Source organism: Elephas maximus, chromosome 6 (genome assembly GCF_024166365.1).
Source record: "Elephas maximus indicus isolate mEleMax1 chromosome 6, mEleMax1 primary haplotype, whole genome shotgun sequence".
In the NCBI taxonomy this organism is placed as follows: domain Eukaryota; kingdom Metazoa; phylum Chordata; class Mammalia; order Proboscidea; family Elephantidae; genus Elephas; species Elephas maximus.
Window position 1 is genome coordinate 67,801,072 of NC_064824.1, and position 12,660 is coordinate 67,813,731.

Sequence of the window (12,660 nt, forward strand, 5' to 3'; positions counted from 1 at the left end):
TTGGATCATACACCTAAATGTAAGATATAAAACTATACGACTCCTAGAAGATAACATAGGAAAAAATCTAGGTGGCACCAAAAGCCCAATCCACTAAAAAAAAAAAAAAAAAGATAAGTTGGACTTCATTAAAATTAAAAACTTTTGCTCTTGAAAAGACACAGTTAAGAAAATGATAAAAGAAGCCACAGACTGGGAAAAAATACATTAAAAAAAAAAACTGATAAAAAACTTGTATCCAAGATATACAAAGAGCTCTTAAAAATCAACAACAGAAAAACAAACAACCCAATTACAAAATGGGCAAGAGATCTGAATAAAAACCTCACCAAAGAAGATGTACAAAGGATAAATAAGAATATGAAAAAATGATCAACATTATATGTCATTAAAGAATTGCAAGTCAAAACACCAATGAGATACTATTACATACCTACTAGGACATCTAAGATCCAAAACACTGACAACAGCAAATGCTGACATGGATGTGGAACAACAGGAACTCTCATTCGTTGCTGGTAGGAATACAAAAGGGTACCGCCACTTTGGAATACAGTCTGGCAGTTCCTTACAGAGCTAAACATAGGCTTATCTTATGATCCAGCAATCATATTCCTAGGTGTTTACCCAAATAAGTTGAAAACCTAAATCCACCAAAAAAGTGTACACCAATCTTTACAGCAGCTTCATTCATAACTGCCAAAAACTGGAAACAACCAAGATGCTCTTCAATAAGTGAATGGATAAATAAACTGTGGTGTATCCACATAATGATTATTCAGGGATAAAGGAACTATCAAGCCTTGAAAAACTATGGAGGGAACTTAAATGCATACTGCTAAGTGAAAAAAGCCAGTTGAAAAAAGTTACATACTGTACGATTCCAACCATATGACATTCTGGAAAATGCAAAATTATAGAAAGGGTGAAAATATCAGTGGTTTTCAGGCAGTCAGTGGAGGAGGTTGGATGAATAGGTAGAGCACAGGGCATTTTTAGGGTAGTGAAACTATTCTGTATGATACTGTAGAGGTGAACACATGACACTGAGCATTTGTCAAACCCCATAGGACTATGTAACACTACGAGTGAACCCTAATGTAAACTATGATCTTTAGTTAGTCATAATATGTCAATATTGGTTAATCAGTTATAAAAGAAGATGTCAACAGGAGAAACAATGTGTAGGAGGGAGAGGGTATATGTGAGCACTATGCACTTTCTGCATAAATTTTCTGTGAACCTAACTGCTCTAAAAAATAAAACCTATTTAAAAAAAAAAAAAAGCCCTACACCAAGGCACATCACTGTGAAATTTCAGAGCACTACAGATAGAGGATTCTAAAAACATTGAGAGAGAAAGAAAACAAATAAACAACAAACAAATAGATCACATAGAAAGGATGAAGGCTACGGAGCATCATACTTCCCAATAGTAATACTAGAGGCTCAATAAATATAAAACCATGAATACAAAATTCTGAAACCAGAATTCCAAACCCAGTCAAACTATAAACCAAGTATGACTCTAGAAGATAATCTTTTTAGATAAGAATTTAAAATCATTATCTCTCACACATCCTTTCCTAGGAAGTCTCTCAAAGATGTATTTCAGTAAGATGAGGGAGTAAACCAAGAAAGAGGAAGGCATGGGATTCGGGAAATAAGAGAGGTAGTTCAGGAAAGTGGCACAGGGAAGTCCCAGATGACAGCTGTGAAGCAGGCCTAGAGAACAAGCAAATCCAGAAGGTAACAGAACTCTAGAAGGGAGAGCTCCAAGAAAAATAACAACATGAAATTGACAGATAATTTAATATCACTGAGTTGAACATTTGAAAAATAACATCAACTTACATTTGACAAAACTTGTAAAATATTTGGAAAAAAATGAGCTATACAGTCAACAAAGCAAACTAAAACAAAAATAATTATTTGAATTATAGAAAAACATTCATGCAAAGAAATATAACCATAGTATATTACTTAGCTCTTCAGAGGACAAGGGTTACATAACAATGATGATGATGGTTTATCTAAAGTTGTGACATAATTACGTGGGGGTTGGTGGGAAGAAGTGAAAAGGACAGTTATGGAAGAGAGCTAAGTTCTTAAGTACCAGGACAGAGGCAGAAAATGTCTAAATTTGATATTTCAAGAAACATATATATTTGGAACCTAAAATATATCTTTAAATCTAAATACAGAATATTTAGAATATGCTTTTATACCATGAGAAACAGGTAAAAGAAATTGGAAGCGGTTACCTCCTGAGAGCATAAAAGGTGAAACAAAGAACTGCTACTCTGGTGCTGTTTGGTGTACATGTATTACTTAAGGATAAAAATTAATTTTAAATTTAAAAAAATGTAAAAAAATAAAAAATAAATTATGACGGCCACAAAATATCAAGCACATATTAACAGCACAGGAGACACCAAACATAAATCACACTTTTCATTCCTCACAATAACTCTCCCTTTAAAGATAATAAATTCATTTGGAAAAAAAATCTCATTTTCTCTCTTCTCTTTCATGCATGAGAGCACACAAACATGAAACCACAACAAATATGTTGTTGTTAGGTGCTGCTGAGTCGATTCCAACTCATAGTGACCCTATGTGACAGAACAGAACTGCCACATAGGGTTTTCTAGGCTGTAATCTTTACAGGAGCAGATTGCCGGGTCCTTTCTCCCATGGAGCCTCTGGGTAGGTTTGAGCCACCAACCTTCCAGTTAGCAGCCCCGTACTTAACTGTTGCACCACCAGGGCTCTTTATAGCAAACAGAGCCCTCCCCAAAGAAGTATGTACTTCTTTAGGACCCAACTTAATAGTAACTTGTTTTCTACCCTTACTTCACTTCTATTAAAAGTTAAAAGGCATTTTACTTTGCACATTTGCTGAAGAGATGTTGTATTTTCAACTTACAAAATACAGTCTCCTGCTTTCATGTATTTCTTCTTTTTTCTTCTCTACTTTTTTTCTCATTTCTATTTCATATAATGAATTCTGTCGCTTAATTTCCTCAGCATCCTTTTTTTCTTCTTTTTTCTTTCTTTCTTTTTCTTCTTCGTGTTCCTTTATTCTAAGCAAAAATATAATTATAATTGAGCAAAACAGAAAACTAAGTTACATTTTTATGAAATGAATTAGATACTAACCTGAGATGATTTGAAGCTGCAAAGGGAAATTTGTGAATTTCTTTGGGGAAAATAACATTTAATAGTAGTGACTAAAACCAAATCCAGTTTTGGTCAACTCAGAATTACCAATACTTTCCTTTCTTCAACATTTGTTTCATTACTCACCAAGATAAGTTCCACACCAGATATGAATGTTCTTTTCCTTTGGAAAGAACTATTTAACTGAATGACAAAAAACCAAACCAAACCCACTGCCGTCAAGTCGATTCCGACTCACGGCGACCCTATAGGACAGAGTAGAACTGCCCCATAGAGTTTCCAAGGACCACCTGGCGGACTCGAACTGCTGACCTTTTGGTTAGCAGCCGTAGCACTTAACCACTACACCACCAGGGTTTCCAACTGAATGACACTAAGGGGGAAATGGTGATATTATTTTATAGAAAAATCCCTAATCCCAGCTTCTTACTTTCAGTACTGGACAATGCTACATAGCTATGGGCCTTGTCTCTCGTGAGATGGGGTTTGGTGAAAGGAGAGAAACAAAGGTCTCTTTACCAACTGGCAAGCCACTATGGTTGTCCTTTCTCTAATCTGCATTGACTGGCTGTTGATGCCCTCTAAACGGTAAGCCTCCAAATGCTGGCTCTCTCTAGGGCTTATCCTCACTGCAGAGCCCTGATACAGGAGATTTCACATCAGCTCCACCTCTTCAACTGATCTGCTCAATCCCCCTGCACCACCACTACCAGAAGTTCCCACCCTTAGCAGTTTACTGTAGATTCTAGCTGCCAACCCTCTGCAATACTGGCAAGGCAGCTGAAGTCCAAGGCATCTACTTGCCTGTGGGAAACTCATGCATCCTTGCCATGTCAATCAACAACAATGCAGGTTGCCACTCTCTATCTGCCATTTCACAGGTTAGAGCAACTCATCTAAATAGACATACAAGTGATACAATCCTTGTATATGCAGCAATCTGAAGAACATTTTTCTTGGAGTCTCCTCACTCAGCTTCAGGGAAAGGAAAATTCCCTTCCCCTATGTCACAGTGAACTATATAATTAGGTGAGCCAATAAGTTTACTTTGTATTGTTACATCATTAAGTTAGTTCAGGGCAGGCAATCCCTAACTGATTTATCTGTAGAGAGTAAGCAGCTTTAGGGTCAGCATCACCCTCTTCAAGAGAAGCTAAGAAAAAGGTTACTGTTGGCCACAGCTAAACCAGGTTTATGTTTGCCTTAAAGAAAACTAGGTTTTTAAACTTGTATTTATTTTGCTAGAACTATTTAATGTTTGGAAACCCTGGTGGCATAGTGGTGAAAAGCTAAGGCTGCTAACCAAAAGGTTGGCAGTTCAAATCCACCAGGTGCTCCTTGGAAACTCTATGGGGCAACTCTACTCTGTCCTATAGGGTCCCTATGACTCGGAATCGACTCAACGGCAACGGGTTTGGTTTGTTTTTTTTTTAACTTAATGTTTTGTATCTACCAATCTCTTAGAAGCAAACCTGCAGGTCAACAATCAAGATTTAAAGAACGTTATAAAAAGAGAAATGTCTAATTTTGAGAAGTTTTTGAAGTTCTTAAATTGCTGCTTTAAGGAGAAAAATATTTTAAAATCTACAACTTCTAACATTTTAAGTAAATTTGGAAATCACTAACACTAAATCTATACTGTCACTATGAGTCTAAATTGATTAAACAGCAATGGGGATGTGAGGGATGCACGTATTGAATAACTCACTGTTTCTGCAAAAAAAAAAAAAAAGAGACATATTCTAAGAAAAAATAAGAACAAAAATGTCTCTAGTGTTAGTGATGTGGTAACACTGTCAGTGATTTATAAATAATTTACAATAATTAAAATTTAATTACCTGACTGTTGGTAAAGACTTTTACCTTAGTTTGGGTAGACTGTTCAACTATTTGCCATTAATTTGGCTTAATGTAAAGTTAACATTCTGATGATAATTTGAGATCCTCTAGTTCAGGGAAGAAATACGTAACAACTATACCTATATCTCTACTTCTAACTCCCAAGCCCACTGCAGGCATCAGTAATCAATGCAACCCTCTTTCCTACTGAGTCTTGGTCCTTCTCAACCCAAGGCTCTGGGCAGCCTCTTCCAAGCAGAGTAGAGTTTATCACGAAACCTTTTGCTACCCTTGATTCACATTCTGAAGTTTCCAAATGTGTATTTATCTAGCCTAGACCTGATTCTAAGGCACCCTAGTGACGCAGTAGTTAAGTGCTTGGTTGCTAACTGAAAGGTCAGAGGTTTGAACCCACCAGCAGATATGGAGATCTGCTCCTGTAAAGATTACAGCCTAGGAAATCCTACGGGGCAGTTCTACAGTGTCCTATAGGGTCACCATGAGTCGGAATCAATTGGATGGCAACAGGTAGACCTGATTCTTGAGCTTCAGCTCTCTACACAGATAAGTCACTAGTCATGACCACCTGGCTTTTTCACAGATACCTCACATTCACTATGTTTAAAACCAAATTCATCTTCCTTTCAGTTTCTTTTCCTTATCTCAGTGAACAGAACCATCATCTTCTTAGCTGACCACACTAGAGACTTAGGAATCATACTGAACTCTTAGATACCTCATTCATTTATTTCACAATTATCTATTGATTTCTACTGTAACTATGAAACAGACTAACCTGCTTCCTGCCCTCAAGAAGCTTACATTTTAGTGGGGAGATAGGCAAGGAAAAAAAAATTGACAAATAATATAATTATAAATCATGATAAATGTTATAAAGAAAACAAGGAACCAAGAAAGAGAATAACAATAATTTATTTTAAACAACTTCGGATAGAGCTGTTCTTTCAGAGAGGGAGGGCCTTTCTGAGCTAGTGAGAAGCCCACAGGTAAAATGTGAAATTGCAGGCAGATAAAAAGTGTGTGAAAAGGCCCTGAGGCAGGCAAGGTTTGTTGTGCTCCAGGATCTGGAAGATCAATGCAACTGAGGCATAATAAACAAGTAGAAGTAGTGATGGGCCAGATGACAGTCTTGTAGGAGAAGGTAAAGTTTGGAAAATGAATAGAAAACCACTGAACTGTTTTAGGCAGGAGAATCATATGATCAATTTTCATTTTAATAAAATTTCTCTGAAGATGGATGGAGAAGTGAATAGGGAATAAGAGAGAATGTAAGGCCAGTTAAGAGGCTGATGCAATAATCCACGGGACAGGTAAGCATGGCCTGGACTAAGATGATAGGAAATTCAAACTGATTTTGGAGGGAAAAAAAATCAACATGAATTACTAATAGCTTTTTTTGTGTGTGTCTGTGATGTGGGAGATAAAAGAAAATGAAGAATCAAGGTGGATTCCTAGGTTTCTGCTTTGAACAACTGGCACGATAAGGATGCCACTGGAAAATTCACTAGCGGAACATATTTGGTAGGAGGATCAATAATTCTGTGTCAGCCATTTTAAGCTTGAGAAATCTAGGAGATACCCAAATGGAGATGTCAAGGAGCTAAAATTGGATACGTGAAACTGGGCTCAAGGCAGTGGCCTGGACCAGAGTCAAAATCTCTTTATTTAGAAACCTTGGTCACTTGTGCTTTTACTACACTGTACAGGTTTTCTATGAAAATATGGGAAGAATACTGTCCCTCAGGCTCTAAAAGAAGGTTGTAACTGGGTGTCACTATGACCCCTCATTTGCCCCATCGCCATCATGGCCACTGGGCTATGAATCACAGGCAGTCTCTGATACTGATTAAAACTCCACAATGGAACAGCATATCCAGTTCTGGAGTCCAGAGACTGTTGAAAATTATGTGAAGAATCTTACTTTCAGGCACAGGGCCAGCAGTGTACAGTGTGTTTTAGTTTAGTTATCGATTGCTGAATAACTAATTATCCCAAAACTAAGTGTCTTGAAACAACAAATGTCTATTATCTCATACCATTTCTGAGAGTCAGGAAACTGGGAGTGGCTTAGCTCGGTGGTTCTCATGAGGTTCCAGTAAAGATGTCAGCTGGGATGGTAATTAAAACAGCCTGGTACCTGTACAATGACAGACATAGACACCAGTAGAATAGAATTAAGAACCTAGAAGTTCATCCATCCATCTACAGGCAACTGCTCAACAACAAAGGATCAAAGTCCATTCAATAGAGAAGAAACAGTCTCTTCAACAAACAGTGCTGGCAAAATTGGATATCTATACGCAGAAAATGAATCAGGATCCATACCTCACACCATGCACAAAAACTAACTCAAAATGGCTCAAAGACCCAAATGTTAAAGCTAAAACCATAAAGTTCCTGGAAGAAAACTTACAAGTAAAACTAGGGGACCTAATTTTCAGCATAAATAGAATATCAAACAAAACCAAAAATGCATGAATGACAGAAGATAAATAACTGGGATCTCCTAAAAATTAAATACCTATGGTCATCAAAAGACTTTACCAAGACGGTAAAGAGAACCTGTAGACTGGAAAAAAATCTCTGGGAAAAACATATCTGATAAGGATCTAATCTCTAAAATATATAGAAAACTTTAACAATATAACAAGACAAAGACAAACAATTCAATCAAAAAATTTTGTCAAAGGACATGAACAGACAAATCACCAAAGAGGATATTCAGGTGCCAACAAATACATCAAAAGATGCTCACCATCATTAGCCATTACAGATATGCAGATCAAAACTATAATTAGATACCACCTTATCCCTGCAAAATAGCAATGATCAAAAAAACAGAAAACAACAAATGCTGGCAAGTTTGTGGGGGCCCTGGAATTTTTTACATTGCTGGTGGGAATGTAAAATGGTACAACCACAATGGAAAACAGTACGGCACTTCCTCAAAAAGCTAGAAATAATACAGATTGGTAAGGAAGAAGTAAAATTATCTCTATTTGCAGATGACATGATCTTATACACAGAAAACCCTAAAGAATCTTCATGAAAACTACTGAAACGAATAAAAGAGTTCAGCAGTGTATCAGGATAAAAGGTAAACATACAAAAATCAGTTGCATTCCTCTACACCAACAAAAAGAACATCGAAGAGGAAATCACCAAATCAATACCATTTACAGTAGCCCCCAAGAACATAAAACACTTAGGAATATATCTTACCAGAGATGTAAAACCTAAACACACACACAAAAAAAACTACAAGACACTATGACAAGAAACCACAAGAGACCTACATAAGTGGAAAAACATACCTTGCTCATGGATAGGAAGACTCAGCATTGTAAAAACGCCTACTCTACCAAAAGTCATCTATAGATACAATGCAAATCCGATCCAAATTCCATTGACATTTTTTAATGAGATAGAGAAACAAATCACCAACTTCACAGGGAAGGGAAAGAGGCCCCGGATAAGTAAAGCATTACTGAAAAAGAAGAAGAAAGTGGGAGGCCTCACTCTACCTGATTTCAGAACCTATTATACAGCCACAGTAGTCAAAACAGCCTGGTACTGGTACAACAACAGGCACATAGACCAATGGAACAGAATTGAGAACCCAGATATAAATCCATCCACGTATGAGCAGATGATATTTGACAAAGGCCCAGTGTCAGTTAATTGGGGAAAAGACAGTCTTTTTAACAAATGGTGCTGGCATAACTGGATATCCATTTGCAAAAAAAAATGAAACAGGACCCATACCTCACACCATGCACAAAAACTAACTCCAAGTGGATCAAGGACCTAAACATAAAGACTAAAACGATAAAGATCATGGAAGAAAAAATAGGATCAACCCTAGGAGCCCTAATACAAGGCACAAACAGAATACAAAACATTACCAAAAATGATGAAGAGAAACCAGATAACTGGGAGCTCCTAAAAATCAAACACCTATGCTCATCTAAAGACTTCACTAAAAGAGTAAAAAGACCGCCTACAGACTGGGAAAGAATTTTCAGCTATGACATCTCCGACCAGCGCCTGATCTCTAAAATCTATATGTTTCTGTTAAAACTCAAACACAAAAAGACAAACAACCCAATCAAGAAGTGGGCAAAGGATATGAACACACATTTCACTAAAGAAGATATTCAGGCAGCTAACAGATACATGAGAAAATGCTCTCGATCATTAGCCATTAGAGAAATGCAAATTAAAACCACGATGAGATTCCATCTCACTCCAACAAGGCTGGCATTAATCCAAAAAACACAAAATAATAAATGTTGGAGAGGCTGCGGAGAGATCGGAACTCTTACACACTGCTGGTGGGAATGTAAAATGGTACAACCACTTTGGAAATCTATCTGGCGTTATCTTAAACAGTTAGAAATAGAATTACCATACAACCCAGAAATCCCACTCCTCGGAATATACCCTAGAGAAACAAGAGCCTTCACACAAACAGATATATGCACACCCATGTTTATTGCTGCTCTGTTTACAATAGCAAAAAGCTGGAAGCAACCAAGGTGTCCATCAACGGATGAATGGGTAAATAAATTGTGGTACATTCACACAATGGAATATTACGCATCGATAAAGAACAGTGACAAATCTGTGAAACATTTCATAACATGGAGGAACCTGGAAGGCATTATGCTGAGCGAAATTAGTCAGAGGCAAAAGGACAAATATTGTATAAGACAACTATTATAAGATCTTGAGAAATAGTATAAACTGAGAAGGACACATACTTTTGTGGTTACGAGGAGGGGGAGGGAGGGAGGGTGGGAGAGGGTTTTTTACTGATTAGTTAGTAGATAAGAACTACTTTAGGTGAAGGGAAGGACAATACTCAATACATGGAAGGTCAGCTCAACTGGACTGGGCCAAAAGCAAAGAAGTTTCCGGGATAAAATGAATGCCTCGAAGGTCAGCGGAGCAAGGGCGGGGGTTTGGGGACCATGGTTTGCGGGGACTTCTAAGTCAATTGGCAAAATAATTCTATTATGAAAACATTTTGCATCCCACTTTGAAATGTGGCGTCTGGGGTCTTAAATGCTAACAAGCAGCCATCTAAGATGCATCAATTGGTCTCAACCCACCTGGATCAAAGGAGAATGAAGAACACCAAGGTCACAGGATAACTATGAGCCCAAGAGACAGAAAGGGCCACATGAACCAGAGACTTACATCGTCCTGAGACCAGAAGAACTAGATGGTGCCCGGCCACAACCAATGACTGCCTGACAGGGACCACAACAGAGAACCCCTGAAGGAGCAGGAGATCAGTGGGATGCAGACCCCAAATTCTCACAAAAAGACCAGACTTAATGGTCTGACTGAGACTAGAGGAATCCCGGCGGTCATGGTCCCCAAACCTTCTGTTGGCCCAGGACAGGAACCATACCCCAAGACAACTCATCAGACATGGAAGGGACTGGACGGTGGGTAGGAGAGAGATGCTGATGAAGAGTGAGCTATTTGTATCAGGTGGACACTTGAGACTGTGTTGGCATCTCCTCTCTGGAGGGGGGATGGGAGGGTAGAGAGGGTTGGAAGCTGGCAAAATTGTGACGAAAGGAGAGACTGGAAGGGCTGACTCATTGGGGGAGAGAAAGTGGGAGTATGGAGTAAGGTGTATATAAGTTTATATGTGATAGACTGACTTGATTTGTAAACATTCACTTGAAGCTCAATAAAAATTTAAAAATTAAAAAAAAAAAAAAAGGAAGAACAAAGTGGGAGGCCTCACTCTACCTGATTTTAGAAGCTATTATACTGCCACAGTAGTCAAAACAGCCTGGTACTGGTACAACAACATATACATAGACCAATGGAACAAAATTGAGAATCCAGACATAAATCTACCCACATACGAGCAGCTGATATTTGACAAAAACCCAATGTCAGCTGAATGGGAAAAGGCAGTCTTTTTACAAATGGTGCTGGCATAGCTGGATATCCATCTGCAAAAAAATGAAACAAGACCCATACCTCACACCATGCACAAAAACTAACTCAAAATGGATCAAAGACCTAAATATAAAATCTAAAACGATAAAGATCATGGAAGAAAAAATAAGGACAATGCTAGGAGCCCTAATATATGGCATAAACAGTATACAAAACATTACTAACAATGCAGAAGAGAAACTAGATAAATGGGAGCTCCTATAAATCAAACACCTATGCTCATTCAAAGACTTCACCAAAAGAGTAAAAAGACTACCTACAGACTGGGAAAAGTTTTTAGCTGTGACATTTCTGATCAGTGCCTGATCTCTAAAATCTACATGATACTGCAAAAACTCAACTGCAAGAAGACAAATAACCCAATTAAAAAATTGGCAAAAGATATGAACAGACACTTCACTAAAGAAGACATTCAGGTAGCTAACAGATACATGAGGAAATGCTCACCATCATTAGCCATTAGAGAAATGCAAATCAAAACTACAATGAGATTCCAAGTCACTCAAACAAGGCTGGCATTAATCCAAAAAAACACAGAATAATAAATGTTGGAGAGGTTGTGGAGAGACTGGAACGCTTATACACTGCTAGTGGGAATGTAAAATGGTAAAACCTCTTTGGAAATCGATTTGGTGCTTCCTTAAGCTAGAAATAGAACTACCATACGATCCAGAAATCCCACTGCTTGGAATATATCCTAGAGAAATAAGAGCCTTTACACGAACAGCTATATGCACACCCATGTTCATTGCAGCACTGTTTACAATAGCAAAAAGATGGAAGCAACCAAGGTGCCCATCAACGGACGAATGGATAAATAAATTATGGTTTTTTCACACAGTGGAATACTATGCAATGATAAAGAACAATGATGAATCTGTGAAACATTTCATAACATGGATGCATTATGCTGAGTGAAATTGGTCAGTTGCAAAAGGACAATTTTTTTTTTATTATTTTTATTTTTATTGTGCTTTAAGTGAAAGTTTACAAATCAAGTCAGTCTCTCATATAAAAACTTATATACACCTTGCTACATACTCCCAATTACTCTCCCCCTAATGAGACAGCCCGCTCTCTCCCTTCACTCTCTCTTTTTGTGTCCATTTCGCCAGCGTCTAATCCCCTCTACCCTCTCATCTCCCCTCCAGGAAGGGGATGCCAACATAGTCCCAAGTGTCCACCTGATTCAAGAAGCTCACTCCTCGCCAGCATCCCTCTCCAACCCATTGTCCAGTCCAATCCATGTCTGAAGAGTTGGCTTTGGGAATGGTTCCTGTCCTGGGCCAACAGAGGGTCTGGGGGCCATGACCAGCAGGGTCCTTCCAGTCTCAGTCAGATCTTTAAGTCTAGTCTGGTCTTTTTATGAGAATTTGGGGTCTGCATCCCACTGTTCTCCTGCTCCCTCAGGGGTTCTCTGTTGTGTTCCCTGTTAGGGCAGTCATCGGTTGTAGTGGGCACCATCTAGTTCTTCTGGTCTCAGGATGATGTAGTCTCTGGTTCATGTGACCCTTTCTGTCTCTTGGGCTTGTAATCACCTTGTGTCCTTGGTGTTCTTCATTCTCCTTTGATCCAGGTGGGTTGAGACCAATTGATGCATCTTAGATGGCTGCTTGCTAGCGTTTAAGACCC

General features: G+C 38.3%; 1 protein-coding gene across 1 annotated transcript in view; it reads right to left on the bottom strand.

Moving 5' to 3' along the window:
- CFAP210 (cilia and flagella associated protein 210) overlaps positions 1-12,660 on the bottom strand; it is a 59,891-nt gene that overhangs the window by 25,065 nt on the left and 22,166 nt on the right. Inside the window, exon 5 of the mRNA XM_049887389.1 lies at positions 2,930-3,086. Within this exon, the coding sequence (XP_049743346.1) occupies positions 2,930-3,086 (157 nt within the window). The remainder of the gene's footprint in view (positions 1-2,929; positions 3,087-12,660) is intronic.